At 41.5% G+C, this 21644-nt stretch overlaps 1 protein-coding gene across 3 annotated transcripts; it reads left to right on the top strand.

Moving 5' to 3' along the window:
- Positions 1–8909: 8909 nt before the first annotated feature.
- Positions 8910–21428, top strand: LOC115129583 (lysosome-associated membrane glycoprotein 2-like). 3 transcript variants are annotated; one of them, XM_029660110.2, is made up of 9 exons: positions 8910–9042; positions 11244–11359; positions 12862–13072; positions 13271–13432; positions 14919–15109; positions 15303–15422; positions 15575–15629; positions 15834–16004; positions 19959–21428. In XM_029660110.2, exons 1-9 carry the CDS (start codon positions 8913–8915, stop codon positions 20099–20101), a joined length of 1299 nt encoding a protein of 432 aa, XP_029515970.1. In that variant the 5' UTR covers positions 8910–8912; the 3' UTR covers positions 20102–21428. The 3 variants fall into 3 exon arrangements, with proteins under 3 accessions (XP_029515970.1, XP_029515969.1, XP_029515971.1); XM_029660109.2 differs by having other exon boundaries at positions 19336–20051; XM_029660111.2 differs by lacking the exon at positions 19959–21428 and adding an exon at positions 16293–19143.
- The last annotated feature ends 216 nt before the right edge of the window (positions 21429–21644 follow it).

Here is a 21644-nt window from a genome sequence, read left to right as displayed (position 1 = left end):
TGTTGGCTGCTTTTCCTTCACTCTGCGGTCCAACTCATCCCAAACCATCTCAATTGGGTTGAGGTCGGGTGACTGTGGAGTCCAGGTCTTCTGATACAGGACTCCATCGCTCTCCTTCTTGGTCAAATAGCCCTTACACAGCCTGGAGGTGTGTTGGGTCATTGTCCTGTTGAAAAACAAATGATTATCCTACTAAGCGCAAACAAGATGGGATGGCGTATCCCTGCCGAATGCTGTGGTAGCCATGCTGGTTAAGTGTGCCTTGAATTCTAAATAAATCACTGACAGTGTCACCAGCAAACTACCTCCACACCATGACTCCTCCTCCTCCATGATTCACGGTGAGAACCACACATGCAGAGATCATTCGTTCACCTACTCTGCGTCTCACAAAGACACACTGGTTGTGGACTCATCAGACCAAAGGACAGATTTCCACCAGTCTAATGTCCATTGCTTGTGTTTCTTTGTCCAAGAAAGTCTCTTCTTATTGGTGTCCTTTTGTAGTGTTTTTTTGTTGTTGCAGTAATTTGACCATGAAGGCCTGATTCACACAGTCTCCTCTGAACAGTTGATGTTGAGATGTCTTTTAATTGAACTCGGTGATGCATTTATTTGGGCTGCAATTTCTGAGGTGCAGTTAACTCTAATGAACTTATCCTCTGCAGAAGAGGTAACTCTGGGTCTTCCTTTCTAGTGGCGGTCCTCATGAGAGCCAGTTTCATCATAGACTGCACTTGAAGAAACTTTGAAAGTTCTTGAAATTTTACGGATTGACTGACCTTCATGTCTTAAAGTAATGATGGACTGTCATTTCTCTTTACTTGTTTGAGCCGTTCTTGGCATAATATGTAATATAATACCAACCCTACCTTATCACAACACAACTGATTGGCTCAAACGCATTAAGGAAAGAAATTCCACAAAATAACTTTTAACAAGACACACCTTTTAATTGAAATGCAATCCAGGTGACTACCTCATGAAGCTGTTTAAGAGTGTGCAAAGCTGTCAAGACAAAGGGTGGCTACTTTGAAGAATCTCAAATATAAAATATATTTTGATTCCTTTAACACCTTTTTTGGTTACTACATGATTCCATGTGTTATTTCATAGTTTTGATGTCTTCACTACAATGTAGAAAATAGTCAAAGAAAAACCCTTGAATGATTAGGTGTGTCCAAACTTTTGACTGGTTCTGTGTATTTATATTCCAGACGTCAACAGTGAAGAGGCTGTTCCGGGATGCTGGCCTTCTAGGCAGACTTCCTCTGACCAGTGTCTGTTCTTTTGCCCATCTTAATCTTTTCTTTTTATTGGCCAGTCTGAAATATGGCTTTTTTTTGTAACCCTGCCTGGAAGACCAGCATCCCGGAGTTGCCTCTTCACTGTTGACGTTGAGACTGGTGTTTTGTGGGTACTATTTAATGAAGCTGCCAGTTGAGGCATCTGTTTCTCAAACTAGACACACTAATGTACTTGTCCTCTTGCTCATTTGTGCACCGGGGACTCCCACTCCTCTTTCTATTCTGGTTAGAGCCAGTTTACTCTGTTCTGTGAAGGGAGTAGTACAAGCAGTTTCTTCATTTCTGAGAACAAGTATAGACTGATGAGTTTCAGAAGAAAGTTCTTTGTTTCTGGCCATTTTTAGCCTGTAATCGAACCCACAAATGCTGATGCTCCAGATACTCAACTAGTCTAAAGAAGGACAGTTTTATTGCTTCTTTAATCAGAACAACAGTTTTCAGCTGTGCTAACATAATTGCAAAAGGGTTTTCTAATGATCAATTAGCCTTTTAAAATGATCAACTTGGATTAGCTAACTCCATGTGCCATTGGAACACAGGAGTGATGATTGCTGATAATGGGCCCCTGTACACCTATGTAGATATTCCATAAAAAATCTGCCGTTTCCAGCTACAATAGTCGTTTACAACATTAACCATGTCGATACAGTATTTCTAATCAATTTGATGTTATTTTAATGGACACATGTGCTTTTCTTTCAAAAACAAGGACATTTCTAAGTGACCCCAAACTTTTAAATGGTAATGTACATAATGTGCATTAAGACGATTCCAATAGAGTCCCACAGTGGAAGAGTCATAATATCCATAAAATCCTAGTGGTTAAACAGGGAAATTGTTCCAATTGTTTTTCCACCATCCATTTGTCAGAGGGAAGATTTAGAAACACTTAAAATAAGGGCTGTGTTTGGTGTAGGCTTACCCTGGCATGACGATTCCATAACCATGTAAATCTCTCTCGGACAAGGTCACTTTTATCAAAATATTTGCCTGTATTTACCACCCACAAATTAAATGCTAATTACCTGCTAATGTGGATTTCATAAAGAACTACAAATGCCATAATGATCTGGGTGAGACTACCGAATCGATGCAAAGGTAAGAATCTCTGGATTAACTAATGTTAGTTTAATTTAATAATGAATATATTTTAAATAAATATACTTTAAATGAATATACTTTAAATAGACAGTTCTGTGAACAAAACAGGGGGCAAACGACAGGTCAAGGGCAGGCAGAGGTCAGTAATCCAGGGCAGGGCAAGCAGAATGGTCAAAACCGGGAGAACTAGAAAACAGGAACTAACGAGAAACAGAAGTACGGTAGGCTTGACGAGACAAGACGAACTGGCAACAGACAACACAGGTATAAATGTACAGGGGATAATGGGGAAAATGGGCGAGAGACAAGCATCACAGATCAGGGTGTGACACCTTTTTCAGTTTGATATTGACATCATAGCGGTTCGTAGAAAATACATTGCAACTGTGAATGTTCACTTCTCTGTGAAGTCCAGACAACTGCTTGTGGATTGCCCATTGGGCCTGTTGGCCTAAACCTACCTAACCATTTTTGTTAAAATAGGAAGCCCATCCACACCACACCCCATCCACAGTTGATGCTAAGCAGCCTGTTTTAGTTAGATTTTGTACGTTTTTTGAAGTATGCTGAGCAGCCTGTGAGAAGGGCTGTGAAAGGGCTTTGTGCATGCAGGAACAGTCATGTAGGCTTTATTACTGAATAGTGTAGGTTAACAGGAAGAATAAACCAATATCACAATATGCCTTGATCATATTGATATTAAAATGGTATCAATATCATATCAAATTAGCAATATTGGTGCCCACCACAACATTAAATAACATTTATATTTTAGTATCATTTCATCATTAGGCATTTAGCTTCATTTCAGAAGTGTGCTGTATCATTCAAGCTTAAAACCTTAACTTCTTTCAACTAAGTTATTTCCTCTCTGATAAGTCATGTAAAACAAAGTCTTGCGTGCCATTGTGGAAAAGCGTATTCACATTGCCCTCTCATAAGACTGCTTTAGAGAACAAGCACACAAGCACCACAACTGCTATTGTTTTTAAAAAGGCAGAGGCTACAGATCCGACTTTTCTGGACCATGTTTCTTGGTGGTGCAAATAGGCCTACCCGTGAGGACTTTTTAAAATACGTTCCACTTCTTTCCTATTCGTCACGAGTCAACATAAAGATACCATTATTTGGAGTGGTAAGCATAAGCCAAAATTTGCCTCACTTGACAAAACACACTTGAGTGTATCCTCGCTTATTTTGATGTCAAACTCTCCAGTTACATGCTGCTCATCTGATTCAGTTTTCAGAGAGCTTATGATTTCCTCATCTGATAAACCTCATTTGATAAACCACAACTTCCTGTCTCTAGTTGGTAGTATTCATTCCCAATATGTTTGGTGTCTGAGATTTGATTGCGCTGCACCACTGACACTCCATCTACTGTATGAACTCTTGGCTACATCAGGATGAGAATCAGAAGCAGGTTCTTCAACTTCAAAAGTGTGTGTGCATTTTACACATTAAGTTGGATAACTTGAAGATCTTCTCAGAGCAGTTGACATTCCCTCATTTAAACCCTACAAGCAATAGGTTTTGTACCTGATCCTCATTTGCATTCTCTGTTTGTATCCGGTATGAAGGTAAGACCCAGATGCAGACAACGTCAAATTAACAATGGTTTAATAATCCAACAGGAGCAGGCAATAGACAGGTCAAGGCAGGCAGGGGTCAGTAAACCAGAGGTGGGGTAACTGTACCGGATAGCAGGCAGGCAGGATCAGGGTGAGGTCAAAAATCCAGAGGTGGGGCAAAAGTACAGGTCGGCAGGCAGGCTCAGGCGGAATGGTCAGGTGGGCTCAGAGTCAGGACAGGGTTAAAACCAGGAGGGCGAGAAAAAGAGAGATTGGGAAAAGCAGGAGCTGAGAACAAAAACACTGGTTAACTTGACAAACAATACGGACTGGCAACAGACAAACAGAGAACACAGGTATAAATACAAAGGGGATAATGGGGAAGATGGGTGACACCTGGAGGGGGGTGGAGCCAATCGCAAAGACAGGTGAAACAGATCAGGGTGTGACATATCGTACTGTTTTCTTGAATTGCACCTTGTTGTCTCTAGCATTAGAATGTATAAATGTGTCACAGTCCGCTTTAAGACTAAATCCATTTTTCAATGGGATGTACTTGAACTTGACATGATTTTGAGTTGCATTGAGAATTGGCCCCCATCTGAAGGTAGGCCAATAGAATCAAAGTGATACCAATTTGCACATATATCACATGCTAACATTGCTTGTTTACTGTTATTTGGTGTTTTATAGAAACACCATGTTTACGTTTCGCTGCATTTCACCTCCCCACTCAGTGTTTGATTTGTGTTTTTGTATCAATTAGTTTGTCTTGACTGTGTTGCACTGACTTACATTTGTGCTGTCATCCTCATCTCCTATCTCATTACATTACCGTGATTGGGAGTCCCATAGGGCGGCGCACAATTGGCCCAGCATCGTTAGGGTTTGGCCAGGCTAGGCCTCATTGTAAATAAAAATGTGTTCTTAACTGACTTGCCTAGTTAAATAAATATATGGGTGACTGGCTCAAAGGGTAGATCAACTCCAGCTGTTCCTCAATCTGATTAACAAGATGTTGAATGTTACCTCTTCTTGTCCCACATATTCCTAAGATTTCTTTAACACTAGTGACAACTGGTTTTCCAATTGGCCATTGAAAAGTTTTTTTGACAAACCAAAATGGATTTTCGGAAGAAGCATTTTGCTTCCTGAAGTGCCACCGTACACAGCAAAGCCATTGGTTATGTCACTGATCTGTTTCACCTCTCTTTGTGCTTGTCTCCACCCCCCCTCCAGGTGTCACTCAGCTTCCCATTATCCCCTGTGTATTTATACCTGTGTTTGCTGTTTGTCTGTTGCCAGTTTCTTGTCTTTGTCAGGTCTTTCCCGTGGTCTTTCCCGTCTTCCTGTTTCTCTAGTTCTGTTTTCTAGTTTTTCCCGGTTCTGACCATTCTGCCTGCCCTAACCCCAAGCCTGCCTGCCGTCCTGATTCTGACCTGATCACGAGCTTCTGCCTTCCATTGACCTGCCATTTGCCTGCCCCGTGTTTCTAATAAATAATCTGAGAACTGTACTATCCTCCTCCCATGTCTGCATCTGGGTCATATCCTGAGTCGTGATAGTAAGAACAGGCCATGATTGACCCAGCAGACTCTTACCAGTTACGCCGTCTCCTCCCAGGGAGCCACCATTGGAAGACACAAGGAGTTACCACTCATCTCCTCGGCTTTCGAGCCTCTCCAGGGGGCTACCATCTTCTCCAAGTTGGACCTCCGGAACGCCTACCATCTGGTACGGATCTGGGAAGGGGGTGTGTGGAAGACCACCTTTAACATGGATAGCGGGCACTACGAATACCTGGTGATGTAGTTCGGACTGGCCAACGCTCCTGCTGTGTTCCAGGCACAGGTCAATGACGAACCGGGACATGTTGAACCGGTTCGTATTCATCTACCTTGATGACATCCTTGTGTTTTCCCACTCAGCTCAAGAACTTGTCAGACAAGTCCTCCAGCGTCTTCTGGAGAACCAGCTGTACGTCAAAGCGGAAAAATGCAAATTCCATCACTCCACCATCTGGGCTACATCATAGCTGCAGGCAACATCCAGATGGATCCTGAAAAGGTGAGAGCGGTGGTGGATTGGCCGCAACCCACCTCCAGAGTGCAGCTGCAACACTTCCTGGGGTTCGCCAATTTCTACCACCGGTTCATCCGGGGCTACAACACTCGGGCTTCTCCCCTGTCAGCACTCACCTCTCACCTCTCCCAAGGTCCCATTTACATGGTCTCCAGCTGGTGGCCCACCTTGGTTACTGACATCTCCGCGTTTGTCACCGCCTGCACCGTGTGTGCCCAGAATAAGACTCCTCTGCTAGCTCCGGCTGGCCTCCTTCAACCCCTTCCCGTCCCTGGTCACATATATCCCTGGACTCCCCCCATCTGATGGCAACATGGTTATCCTTACCGTGGTTGACCGGTTTTCCAAAGCCGCCCACTTCCCTCTCCCCAAGCCGCCCACATCCCTCTCCGCAAGCTACCCTCAGCCAAGGAGGTGGCCCAGCTCATGGTGCAGTACAGCTTCCAGATCCATGGACTTTCAGGGGACGCGGTCTCCGACCCGGGTCCTTAGTTCTCGTCAGTTCTGGAGGGCGTTCTGCACACTCATTGGGTCGTCGGCCAGCCTTCTCCTCCGGGTTCCACCCTCAGTCTAACGGCCAGTCGGAGTGAGCCAATCAAGACCCGGAGATGACTCTTCGCTGCCTGGTCTCCGCCAATCCCACCACCTGGAGCCAGTAGCTTTTGTGGGTAGAGTACGCCCACAACAACCTCCCTTGCTCAGCCACTGGTCTCTCGCCTTTTGAGTGCTCCCTGGGATATCAGCCCCCACTCTTCCCGGAGCAAGAGGAAGGTAAGCATACCCTCAGCCCAGATGTTCGTCCACCGTTGTCGCTGTACCTAGAGAAGAGCGCTTGGTCAGCTCTTCTCAAGACCACCTCCAGGTATCGATGACAAGATGACCTTCACCTGACCCCGGCTCCCCGTTATAGTCTCGGGCAGAGGGTATGGCTGTCCAGTCGGGATCTGCCCCTCCAGGTAGAGTCCCGCAAACTGTCCCCCCTGTTTTATCAGCCCTTTCCCCATCTCCAAGATCCTTAGCCCCTCTGCTGTTTGTCTTCTGTTGCCCCCTACCTTCTGTATACATCACACTTTTCATGTGTCTAGGATTAAACCTCTGTCTCACAGGCCTTTGTCTCCTGTTTCTCCCAGTTCTGACCATTCTGCCTGCTTTGACCCCGAGCCTGCCTGCTGTCCTGTACCTGCCTGCCCTCAACACGCCCTTTGCCTGCCCCCTGTTTCTAATAAATCTGGGACCTGTACTATCCGCCTCCCGTGTCTGCATCTGGGTCATATCCTGAGTCATGATAGGTTAGGCACCACAAAAAGGTTTACATCAGCAAGAGCAGAGCATGCCAGGGTTAATGTTTGGGATAGTTTTATTTACACCATCCCAGCAGCCCAAAAAAATGAAGTATATTTTCTTCTAAATAACTTTGCCCTGTGCTTCTCCGAGCATGCATTTCGTATATCCTAGGCCTATAGGCTATGGATCATTTGTTTGAGACAACATTACATAGAGGCACACTTGATATTTCATGCCCAGCATAGAATCAGGGAAGAGGGGCAGCACATGCACTACCGTTCAAAAGCTTGGGTTCACTTAGAAATGTCCCTGTTTTTTTGTTTAAAGAAAAGCGAAAAGAAATTGTCCATTAAAATCACAGTGACGAGGTGACTCCGGGATGCTGGCCTTCCAGGCAGGGTTGCAAAAAAAGCCATATCTCAGACTGGCTGATTAAAAAGATTAAGATGGGCAAAAGAACAGACACTGGACAGAGGAACCCTGCCTAGAAGGCCAGCGTTCCGGAGTTGCCTCTTCACTGTTGGGCCAAGGGAGTAGTACACAGCGTTGTACGAAATCTCCAGTTTCTTGGCAATTTCTTGCATGGAATAGCCTTCATTTCTGAGAACAAGAATAGACTGAATAGTTTAAGAAGAAAGTTCTTTGTGGCCATTTTGAGCCTGTAATCAAATCCACAAATGCTGATGTTCCAAATATTCCACTAGTCTAAAGGCCAGTTTTATTGATTATTTAATCAGTACAACAGTTTTCAGCTCTGCTAACATAATTGCAAAAGGGTTTTCTAATGCTCAATTAGCCTTTTAAAATGATAAACTTGGATAAGCTCACACAACATGCAATCGGAACACAGGAGTGATGTTTGCCGATAATGGGCCTCTGTATGCCTATGTAGATATTCCATTAAATATCAACTGTTTCCAGCTACAATAGTTATTTACAACATGAACAATGTCTACACTGTATTTCTGATTAATTTGTTATTTTAATGGACAAAAAATGTGCTTCTTTCAAAAACAAGGACATTTCTAAGTGACCCCAAACTTTTGAATGGTAGTGTACATCGGCATAATACATTTTACATCGGTTCATAGAATACTTTTTTCTCTAAGCCAATATGTAATTTAAAGACCAATATATTGCATTGGGGGTTATGGAGTGGGTTGAGGAGAAAGTTTAGCTGGGTATTTAGATTGAAGGCCTCCATGAAATAACACCATGTATTTATTTTATAGACCCTAGTGAGTAATCCCAACTCAACTTTTACTTCGGCACCTAGAATAGTTCCCTGTAACCAATATATATTTCATATATGTGTGTACATGTGTACTGCATTGGGAGCATTTATTTGACCTTGGAACAAGTTTTTTTAAACCCACATTTAATGCACATTTCACTTAAATATGAACAAATATTTATCATAGTTAATGTTTAGAAAATTATTTTTCATATATCATAGATAAATACAGATTAAGGGCACTTTTTTTACTATTACGCGGGGGACTTTTATTGTTCCCGAAATTCCGTGAACCGGAAGTATTTTTTATTTTTTTGTATTGCTGACGAGCGGATGCTCTGGAGCTGCACTTGGAAGGTAGCTGAAGTCGTAAGCTGTTGTCGCTTCCTGAACAGGTCTTTTGGCTACCAAGTCATCATGTTTCGCTGTGCGTTTCTGATTTTTTTCCTCGCTCTTGGAAATGGTATGTTTACAGAATTGAACGAAATATTGTTTTGTGTCATCGTTGGGTAATATTGTAATCCATAAGAGGAAACTTTCGGTGCTCCGTCACTTCGGGCGGTAGGCCTATCTTCAGCCATATTGCTTGAGCTAACTACGTTATTTATTTGCTGCGCCAGTAGCTAGCTAGGCTAGTTAGCTAGTTTTCTATCCAACATTAGCTGTAGCTAAGTTTAACTCATCAAATAAATTAAAAGTAAAGACTTATTCATGTGAATTTCACGCAACTTTACCGGCAATCAAAGACCCAATAATCTAAGACATTAAGTTTATGGCACTGTTGACCTGTCATGCTAACGTTCGTTGTGGTTTTAATATATGTCTTAGTTGACAGGTCATGTTACAGAAAGGACTTCTGGGTGTACAGGGAAAATAACCGCTGTCTCTTAAACACCAAGTAATGTTTGGCATTGTCTTTCATTTGGCTTAGTTAGCAATATCGTCCTTATGTGTCGTTACCAAAACATGTCAACGACAACATCGACCAGCTTCATTCGCCCTGTTCATTTGTAACATGTTAGATGACAGAAATAGGCTCACAACTCGTAGTTTGCTAAGTAACGTTAGCTACCAGTCACACATTTGCTTAGGTATCAATATGTAATGTACTAGCTAGATAACGTTAGCGTTACTATACTGTTGTAAATCCAGTTCAATCCAAAATCTCAGCAAAATTTACGTTAAGGATTCTCACTTAAGTAACGTTAGCTGTATCTTATTTATGATATATGGCTTTGCGCGTTGATCAGGAAGTTGTCTCGTGACCAAGTATCTGCTGATTGACCTTTTGTTATTTAATTGTAAAACGGCTGCAGTAACATTTTAAACCTGCACAGTAACCGAAGTGATTGCTATAGCAGTTGCTGTCTATAAACCAATCCTCTTGTTACGATTTATAGAAGGAATTTGCACATTGAGCCAATGCATGTCTTATTTTATAGCCGGGATAGGTTTTGGCCTCCTGCCATGGTGTTGCCAGGACTCATTTGATATTCATGTCAGAATCCTTCCAAGTTTTTTTTTTTTTTTTCCCTTCCAAGTTTTTCAATTTTCATTAGAATATTTTCAGTTGAGAAATGGCCCCAGTCCTCTGTTGCAAGCTAAGGCCTCTGATATCAAGTCACTCAGGGTGACGGGACACAGGGTCACTGGTGATAACCTACCAGGGCCAGTTTTACAAAAGCGTCTTCAGGCTTAGTTCATTGTTGTAACGATGCTCCTACAAAGGTTCTATCTCAGCTGTTTCCCAAAATAACCTGTACTAAAGTTGCATTTGGAAACGCTTGTTATTAACTGACTGCCTCAGACCACTAGAACAGCTTAGTGCGTAGTTACAGCTTTTTTGCCCTTCCATGTCACTTTGTTCATAGAATATCTCTGCTAAACATAGAAGCAAAATGTTTATCAGTCTGACTGACTGCTGGTATCTTCAGAATGAAATTGACTGCAAATACAAAGTTGCTAAAGTGTTATAATCAAGTAAAGGATGAAAATATACTTCAAATAAAAACTGAGATGATTGCATTAAACTGACTTGCCTAGTTAAATAATGGTGAAATGTTTTCTAAAAAAAATTGAGTTATATTTTTCCAATAGGCTACTGTCTGTAATTATTTTGCCTATATGTATTTCATGATGGTGTAACCTGTGTGCAATGCCCAATCTGTAATTTGGTGCATTATTGTTGGGAAGCCTAAGCATGGTAAGCCACTTCAATATTTGCAGCCATAGGGGCTAATATCATTCTAGGAGCTGATCTGTCATCAGTTTTGTGGGGTAATTCTAATGTTAAGATTAACACTTCAAACATTCTCTCTGCGTGGTAGGAACAATGCCTCTTTAAAACGATTGTAAACCTAAGTTCCGTCGCAATCTGGAAACCGGGCCCATTTAGTTCCATGTGAGATTGCTCAGATGATGAACACTTTCACAACAATGAAGGTTTGGAAATTGTTAGCATATGGTGTGTTCCCCACTGAGTTTTATAAGAATTTAAATATTTTGGGTACTTGTAAAGGCATGTAGAAAATGACCAAAACTCATGTTAGGCTACCTATGCTGTGTGTTTACTGTGAATTTATTGAAATTGAGTTTGTTTTCAGGAGTCCCCCAACATTCTGCCTCATAACATGTCAAGAAAATGGCTGTTCATTTTTATTTCAGAACTCCATCTATCACATGGGACTGAAGTGTCAGTCAACAACACGGAGAACAAATTATGCCTCTACGCCAATTTGATGGTCAACTTCTCAGTCGCATATGAAGTTGGTGTAAACAAGGTGTGTATTTACTCTTTAAATGTTTTTCTGCATGGTAATATACATAGGCCTATAAATAACTCTTGATATGATTTGTCACTCTGCTTAATAAGTTTTGAGTTGAGTGTCTACTTTGACAAATATAGTTCTTAATGTAATCACAGAGGGGACAAGAGGGAGTAACTGCAAGGAAAAGTCTTCTGTCTGTTCAGCGGTTTATCCTGTAATTGTCATAGCTTGTCTTGTTACACCAGGGTTTGTCAAAGTTATTGTCCCTAGCAATAAAAAAGCCTAATTTAAGTGAAAATGCCCTCGGAGCCGGTGTTTGGAGGATATATTGGCATGTTAGGCTCGAGATGATGTTGAGGGCCGGGTTAGCAATGTATTAAAATAATGATTGGCATATTTTCATTAAAAATATTATTTTGATGTATTTATTCATACTATTTCATCCTTCCACAAGATATAGTCCCGGAACAAATCTAGGCTTGCTACCCAAGCCGGCTGGTCGTTTGTTCTATCAGTTCGGTTGCTAGAGATGCGACCCAGTCGTTCTGTCTTTTTGTTCTGTGTTTATGGACCTGACCCAGTCGTTCATTCTTAATGTTCCATTGCCATACTGGCTGGCAACATGCTTATCACTTGCTTGCTAGCTAGCCAACTACAGCTAACTTAGTCATTTAAAAAAGCAGCCAGAATAACAGCGAAGTATTTGTATAAGCTGTTTTCTATTGACATTTATTTGGATACATCCATAACAATGAGCTAATGAGGCGCGGTTTTGCCTGGCATGGAAAATTTGCTTACCCAGCCAGCCAACGAGCCAGCCAACAACACAGCTACTACAATCACTTCCAACTGAAGCTGGGAAGACTGCAAACTAGCTGCACTTCATTTCGTTTTACCCATTTTCGTTTGACATTTCTTTGTATATATCCATAAAAATGATGCCAGCTGATTCATAATTTAGACAGGCTGAAAAGCGCTGCCTGTCTCGTCCCTACTCACGATACGTTAATTACTATGAGACAGATGGAGATTTAATTTGAATATTGAAACAATTTTGCAAATGTCGGAGAGAAGGATAGCAAGATTTATACAAATCTCTGAAAACTGTTAGTTTAAAAGAAATGTTAGATTATGTCTATGCTTTTTATAGTAGAGATCAAGTCTATAAATTGCTTGGCTGGGCTGATGAGACATTGGATTGCGCAGTCAGATGGAACAGAATAAATAGACATTTTACCTTCATAGATTTAGCCAGTGGTAACCTGTGAAATAGACACCGGATGGAAGCCGGTTTTAACCAGGATTCAGGATTAGACCCACCCGTTGTCCCAGAATATGAAATATTTATTTTTTCCCCCCTGCTAATCCATCATTATAATGGACAGTTATGTTATGTCTACTGTACTATTTTGTCATGATGCAAAATGGCACTGTTCCTAAGGAAGTACTTGGCGGGAAATGATAAAAGGGAATCCATATTTTAATGACTGTCCAATATATTCGTCCTCTTTCAGAGTGAAACTGTTATTTTGGTACTGCCTGAAAATGTGACAACCGAAGGGAGCGCCTGTGATAACACAACATCGACATTGAAACTCAGTTTTGGAGATGGGCACAGTTGGACAGTGGATTTCACTAAAAATAACAAAACCTACCAAGTAGATACCATTATCTTCTCCTACAATCTCAATGACTCAAGCGTCTTCCCCAACTCTACATCAAAAGGTAACGAACTCGTGACTACATAGTTATGATGTCATGTAAGTCGCTCTGGATAAGAGCGTCTGCTAAATGACTTAAATGTAAATGTAAATGTCATGATACTGTTAATTTGCGATATACAAATTTAGTACTGTAGTTGATATGACACATGCTGATATTTGTCAATCCTTCTTGCTGATATTTGACAATCCTTGCTTTTAGAAACCAAGTCTGTGACGGTAAAGTCAATTATCACCAATGTGAGTGTGGACACCTACTACTCCTGCAAGAGTGCAGATGTCCGGACAGTAGAGTCTGTCATTCAGACACTGTATGATGTTGCTCTACAGGCGTTTGTGATTAACGGCAGCAAAAGTGACACCGGTAGGTAGTATGAGCATCAGGCCATTGTAAGATCAACTGTGCCACAATCATACAGTGCATTCGGAAAATATTCAGTCTTGACTTTTTCCACGTTTTGCTAATTCTAAAATAGATTAAATCATTTTTCCCTCGTCAGTCTAAACAAAATAATGACAAAGCGAAAACAGGTTTTTGGAAATGTTATTAAAAATAAAAAACAGATACCATATTTACCTAAGTATTCAGACCCTTTGCTATGAAACTTAAAATTGAGCTCAGGTGCATCCTGTTTCCATTGATCATCCTTGATGTTTCTACAACTTGATTGGAGTCCCCCTGTGGTAAATTAAATTGATTGGGCATGATTTGGAAAGGCACACACCTGTCTATATACGGTTCCACAGTTGACAGTGCACGTCAGAGCGAAAACCAAGCCATGGGGCCATGTCCGTATATCCCCGAGAAAGGATTGTGTCGAAGCACAGATCTGGGGAAGGGTACAAAAGAATGTCTGCAGCATTGAAGGTTCCCAAGAACGCAGTGGCCTCCTTCATTCTGAAAGAAGATTGGAACCACCAAGACTTCCTAGTCTAGGCAGCCAGCTCTAACTGAGCAATCGGGGGAGAAGGACATTGGTCAGGGAGATGATCAAGAACCTGATGGTCACTGACAGCTCCAGAGTTCTTCTGTGGAGATGGGAGAACCTTCAAGAATGACAACCATCTCTGCAGCACTCCACCAATCAAGCCTTTATGTTAGTGGCCAGACGGAATCCACTCCTCAGTAAAAGGCACATGACAGCCCGCTTGGAGTTTGCCAAGATGCACCTAAAGGACTCTCAGAACATGAGAAACAAGATTATCTGGTCTAATGAAACCAAGATTGAACTCTTTGGCCTGAATGCCAAGCGTCACGTTTGGAGGAAATCTGGTTTGATGGCTTTGGGACAAGTCTCTGAATGTCCTTGATTGGCCCAGCCTGAAAATAGCTGTGCAGCGGCATTCCCCATCCAACCGGACAGAGCTTGAGAGGATCTGCAGAGAACAGTGGGATAAACTCCCCAAATACATGTGTGCCAAGCTTGTCATACCCAAGAAGACTCGAGGCTGTAATTGCTGCCAAAGGTGCATCAACAAAGTACTGAGTAAGGGTCTGAATACTTATGTAAATGTGATATTTGCAAAATTGTCTTAACTGTTTTTGCTTTTTCATTTTTGAATAAGGCTGTAACGTCACAAAATGTGGGAAAAGTCAAGGGGCCTGAATACTTTCCGAATGCGCTGTATGTCAAACTATTTGTAAGTCGCTCTGGATAAGAGCGTCTGCTAAATGACTTAAATGTAATGTAAATGTATTTTACTGTGTTTTCTCCGGGGTTGTGGTCAATTCCAATTAACAAGGGTCAATTCAGGAAGTGAACTGAAATTCAGTTTACTTCCTGAAATGCAATTGATCCCAACCCGGTTGGTTCTCTGAACTTAATAGGTTCTCTGTTTTCCCTACACAGACACCATATGCTCCGCTGACATGACCACCACTGTGGCGCCCACCACGACCGTTACCACCACAGCTGCCCCCACTTCTACCCCTACACTGCCCACTCCCACTACTGGAAAGTACAGCATCGCAACCGACGTCAACAGCACAGCCTGCCTGATGGCCACCTTCGGCCTACAGATCGGCTACAAGCAAGGAGACGTATGTATACAAGTAGGATAGCGATTGTAAAATAGGCCCTTTTGATGTTTCATATTTTAGCATGCAATAGTCTGTTCAATGGAACATTTTCAGATATGTTTGTCAGAGAATATGATTTTCTTGTCTATGAAGATAGGTCTTTGTTGCTAGTATGTTAGTGTTGTTTACCGTCCTGTGTTTTCCCCTTTATTAGAAAGAGGAGACCATCAACCTGGTGCCTAATATGACTGAAGTGGGCGGAGCCTGTAGGGCCAACAGCAGCGATCTCATGTTGACATCAGATACAATCACCATCGTGTTCACGTTCAGCAACGTAAGGCGACGAAGCCAGACACGTAAAAAAAAAAATCTGAAACCAAGTCCGGTATTATCCTGGTTGTCTGCATTTAGCATGTAGACAATTGGACAAATACAGAGTAGGGTCTGTTTCAGTCAAACTGATAAGTGTTTCCTTGCACGTTACAGGACGGCAAGAAGTTCCAACTGCACGCTCTGAATGTCACAGTGATACCAGCCACTGGTAAGCAGCAATGCACTTACAAACCCCTTCAGGAACAAAGTCCCTAATTGGATGTTAGGATAGGATCAACTTTATTCTCCCCAAGCTGCCATTTTTCTTGGAAACAGTGCAGCTTTGTAATAAACAGTATACATTACACACTCAGCACCTGCACAGTACATGCAATGCATATTATAACATTGCTCACTTGTGTGTTATGTCCAGGGGCTCCCGTCGTTGCAGTCAATACCAACATGTCCATTTGGGCGGCGGCGGTAGGCAGCTCCTACATGTGCAACAAGGAGCAGACCTTAAACGTCACCGACACACTCACTCTTTACACGTTTGAGCTTCGCGTCCAGCCCTTTGAAGTCAACAAAGGCGAATTCGCTACAGGTAGGTGACTTCCTGAGATGGGGAATTTGCGTCATTACCCTTATGTTAGTGGTATTCTACAGCTTACTAGGATTGCTAAAGCTAAATGCAGCTAACATGCTTGAAGCTGAGACATAGACTGTAATAACCATTATGGGCTTCAGTAGAATAGGTTACATGTCCAGTTTGGTGAAACGGGTAAGTATTTGAGGTCATGCCATGCTTCTGCCCTAAAAAGATTAACAACCAAATGATCATGAGAAGATGATGTTCCAAGTTGTGCTCATTGATTCTCTCTCTCGTCTGCAGCCCATGAATGTTCACTGGATGACACCAGCATCTTAATCCCTATCATTGTTGGTGCCGCCCTGGCTGGCTTGATTCTCATTGTAGTGATTGCTTATGTGATAGGTCGTAGGAAGACCTATGTGGGATATCAGACCCTCTAAAAGCAATCTGTGATCGTGAATCTGTGATAAATAATCAAGAACACAGGTTGATCCTTGTGTGGGGTGGCGGTCCCAAAGCCTGGTCCTGGATGGCTGTCTCAGTGCAGTCTTTCAATTGACGACTGACTTGTACAACTGGAATAGTTAGACTGTCACCTCCTTACTTCAGCCACTCTTAAGAGCTGCTCTTAGACTTGAGCTTAGTCTAGCTTTGCTTAGGTAAACCTGAAGACAAATGCTCTCCAGGACCAGGTTCGACTGTCATACCCCGTTTATTTGTTTGTGATTTCCGTTTTGTTTGATTTGCTTAATCTTTTTTTTCTGTTGTAAAGGAGCAAGTGCAGGATTATTTGACCTCTGTGTTAGCCAGTGCAATTTTTTGAAACCTTTGGAACCAGTAAAGGCCTTATTTATTGAAAATTCTCAGTGATTGCACCTGACCCATCTGACATTACTTGCCGGAGGCTTCTCATTCAGGGTAGGGACGCTTTTTATGAAGTAGCACATTTCATAGAAACACCAGTTAAAGTCCTTGTGCTACAGTTTGCACATTTTCACGAGGAGCTGTGACAATTGGGGGCTGTGCCCTTTTCACTATGAATCATGCACTTGCTCCCTCCCTCCCTTTGGCCTACCTTTTTTTTGTTTCTTTATGTTCTTATTGAATTTGTGTATTTTCATTCAACCTTTTGTGGTTTTATTCATACTCACAATTCATCGTAGCAGTGCACTATTTTGACTGACTTGAACATTTCACATTTGCCTCGCTGCTCAATGAGACAACATTGAGTAGCTTTGTTGATTTGGCTCAGGAACTCTTTTACGAACTAACCAGGATCAAGGTCTGCTGCTTTGCGCTCCTTGCTCTTTCAGCTCGTTACTGATCATCCACTAGTCGGTCATTAGTTTGAATTTGGAGATGTAACTTTTTGACTGAAATGTGTGGACGCAACTCGGGTAAAAAGAAAAGGTGGTATTGCTGGCATATAGTTCCGTCTCTAAGTTGATTTGACAAAACAAGGCATCCGTCATTTATATTCACGCACAGCAGTACTTGACGTATGGTTGCCACCAATGTCAGTCTGTCTCTGACTTTGACTGACACGCTCACATTGTGTAGTGTGAAATCTACCAAGTGTTTAATTAACTTTGAAAAGTCCATGCCTAGTTTGAGGATGTAAAAGACAAACCTGAAAAGAAAGGTAACCCACAACCCCTCCAGTCATTATATGTTGGCGTTAGGTTTTAAAAAAGGGATAGCTCTGATTTATTTGCGGTCATTCAAACCTATTCTTCGCAGATGGTGATTCTTTTTTTTATACATTTAAATGCACTAAATTGTTCAGTAAGTTTGACATAAATTGAAAATGTGTGCTGCAATGTTACACCTGTGTATATTATAGCTGTTGCTGTGGTGTTGCTCCCGAAAGCTGCCACTTAGTAAGGGGGCACTTGTGACCATGGCTGGGGTCTATTCCATTTCAATTAATAAATTATAATTCCAATTTGCCTCTCAGCTTTTTCATGAGGAAAATTGGAATTATAATTTCAGCTTACTTCCTGAATTGACTTAAATGAAATGGAATTGACTCAAACCCTGCCTAGTTGACCGCTTGTAAGTTGCACCAATCGATCAGGTAGGAGAAAGGATGATTGTCCACAGGATTTGCAGTACATGTGTATATTGTCGTACTGTTAGGACAGGTGAAAATGGGTATTTGCTGTGTATTATCGCTTTGTCATAGTGAGATGGGTCTGCATGAGACATGAAGAAATTTGATTGCCGCCTTTAATTTCTGTTGATCAATCAGTCAACCCCAAAACATTTAAGATGCTGTATATGTGAATGATTTGCTTTTTTTCCTTTTCAAATATATGATTGATTATTGCTTTTACATTCCAGTGTGTTGTCTTGGAAAATTGACTGCTTTTGTACAAATTCTGTTTGTTACTTTGGTTTTAAAATTGTATTTTTTTTTTCTTGACCGCGTCAACAATCAGTTCTAAAATACCATTTTGAAAACATTTACTATACCCAATTTTCATTCACTTGACATGATCAAATGTTATGATTGTGACAATTTTTCCCTTGCTCAACAAAGCAGCTCCATTTTGAGATTCAATCACGTTTGATTACATTTACATTAATGAATCGGATTATTTGGCTCCTATTTTCTCTCTCCTAGTTTATGAATTCATAAAGCAGCATGTTAAGAAACAGGAAATCGTAATCACAGGACAGACCCATTCTTCAAATTAAGATACGCTGAACACCTTCCTAATATTTTTTTACTTTAGAACAGCCTCAATTCGTCTGGGCATGGACTGACTCAACAAGGTGTCGAAAGCGTTCAACCGGGATGTTGACTCCGTGTTGACTCCGTGTTGACCACACAATTTTGTCATTCCCTTTCACCCACTGAATGGCACACATACACAATCGATGTCGCAAGGCTACAATACTTGTTTAACCTGTCTCCTCTTTCGTCTACACTGGTTGATTTGAAGTGGATTTAACAAGTGACATCAATAAGGATCATACTTTTAATCTGGATTCACCTGGTCAGTCTTGTCATGGAAAAGCAAGGTGTTCATAATGTTTAAACTCGGTGTACATTCTTTTCTTCTGTGGCGGTGCACAATGTTAATTTTTGAATTCCTTTTCAATAGGCTTTTAGCTGCAATAAATGGGAATGGAAATTGTGCATAAACTGGCGTGGACCATTTTTAATATTTTACAATATTATTGGTCCCCTGGACATTTTAGTAAATCCCTTCTTTGTTTTCCAACTATTCTTGACTGAGAAGTGTCTCTGACCATGCATTCACCATTTTGATGTTTTACCTTTCTTCCACCCTGCAACCCCCCCCCCCCGGTGCCCACTTTCTTTACTGTCATCCAGCGGAGGATTGCCAAGACGATACGACAGAGAGCTGGCTTGTTCCTATAGCGGTCGGGGTTGCCTTGACTTTACTGGTCCTCATTGTGTTGGTTGCCTATTTCATTGGAAGAAAGCGAAACCAGGGCACTGGCTATGAGCACTTCTAAATTATCTTCACTATGCTGAGGCTATAACTTCGGTCATCTGGATAATTGTTGATTTAATTTGACTTAAATACTGTGCAGAGTTTACTTAATGGTGAAATTCACCGGATGGAAAGCTCTTTCTCATGAAACAATGACTTGGAGAAGCGGCTGTGTTAACGATTGCATGTAACAGCTGTGTGTGTAATTAGAATGTATTGATTTTGATTGACACATCTTATATTCCTCATCACATGGTTGACTATAGATGGCTGGTGACCAAAGGTTTTCCTAATTGCAATTAATGCTCTGACTGACCCCAATGAATATGTCTTGGTTCTGAACTTGCTGCTTTTAAAAAAATTTAAATGTCTTCCATGTCTGTGAAGGACTTAACCAAATCCTGTTTCTTCTCTCCTCTTAACTCTGGTCTTTTCTGCTGACTAATCACTAGCATGCTATCATTGCTAACCCTTCTTCTCTGTCTCTTCTCTGTGGCAGCCGTGGAGTGCTTCATGGACTCTGATTTGAGCTTTCTGGTGCCCATTGCTGTGGGCGTGGCCCTCAGCTTCCTAATCATCCTTGTGCTTATCTCTTACCTGATTGGCCGGAGGAAGAGTCGCACTGGCTACCAGTCTGTATAATCCGATCACAGCTGCTTTTGCCCCTACCCATTCCCTCATATCCTCCAAGCCCCTCACAACATGTTGCCTCCCCATCCCCAAAGCTTCTATGGCATCCAAATGTTTCTTTCCATTTCCCATGGGTCTTTCCTTGATGTTACCCTCAGCAAATTCCCTTTTCACACTCCTATCATGGCTCCTCCTTAATAACAGGGCATCAGTTGTTTATTCCCAGAGGTTCATATGAATGAGGCTGTTTTCTCACACTGTTCTGTTGATATCCTGTATTATATTTGTGTACATTTTAATTGCTCTCTTGTATAGAATGAATGTTCATTTTTGATGAATAGAGATGTCAAATTATACTGAGAAAATATTGAAAGCGCATTGAAATTTAGAGCCAATGTTATATCTAAGTATCCATTGGTAAATCTTTGCAGAATTAGAAAATGCCATTTATTTTTATGAATTCCCTCATTAAATTAGCAGATTCTTAATTGTGATTGTACCCCCTGCGCTTATTTCTCTTAGTCGTAGTACAATAAAAGGGTTTTGACTAGAATGGATACAGCTTTTGTCAGATTTGACTTTTCATGGCAGGTTAGGAGAATTAGGTTAAGGTTAGGAAATTGTATTCCTTTCTAGCCATGACCCAATGAAAGGGACACTAACTTTACAAAGACACAGATACTAACCAGCATTTGGAGCAGTTGCATAAATGTCATTTTGATGTTTGTATTTTCACTCATGTTAAAGTCCCTTCGGAAAGGAGGATGATGGCATAGTCTTGGGTCTGGTATCAGAAATGGCCCAGTTAAGAAATCTACAACAAGAACTGGGTCATGTTCAGTAGGGAGAATGTTTTGAAACTTTATAAACCGTGAGGTACTGCCTGAACAATAGAAAAATTCTGTTGCAACCCTTTTTGCTACCGCGTATCCTTCTGAACGCGACCCAGGCCTCATAGGAAGTACAAGAATTGACCAAAGCCTGGACAGGAAGGAAACTCCTTTCTGAACCTCCCCATCCCAGAGCAGGTAAATTAACAGCCACTTTTTTTTTTGAAAAACAAATTAAATCAGTGTGTTTTGACCAAGGATGTTATTTCCTTACTGTTCTTGTATCATGCTCATTATTCGGTGTGAACTTCTGTTTTGTACCAATACTTATGATTATACTGATCCTGGTTAAGTTTGCCTCTAAGATGTGGTTTTGTGCCTTTTTGTTGCACTACTATTCCCCTTATAACCAAGTCTGTCTCTTATCTCATGACGATTGTGAAATGATGTTAGCTCGTTGAACTAAAGTTGAGGGAAACGTTTAAATAAAGTTGCTTTCCTGTTTTGTAGCAATTTGCTGACTCCTATTTCATTAACCACAGTTGGTGTTCTCCTTTTTTATTGCGCTTGTTAAACCACAAGGACATCACTCGTGACTGGCATTATCTCTGTATACAGTTGTAAAACTGGCAGTGTTAGGCAAACAAAAACTGCAATATTCAGGCCCAAAGATGAGACTTTGGTCAGGATCATGACTTTATAGTCTCGACTAGCATAATGGCGGC

This window comes from Oncorhynchus nerka, linkage group LG5 (genome assembly GCF_034236695.1).
Source record: "Oncorhynchus nerka isolate Pitt River linkage group LG5, Oner_Uvic_2.0, whole genome shotgun sequence".
Lineage (NCBI taxonomy): Eukaryota > Metazoa > Chordata > Actinopteri > Salmoniformes > Salmonidae > Oncorhynchus > Oncorhynchus nerka.
This window is presented reverse-complemented; position numbering and strand designations above follow the sequence as displayed.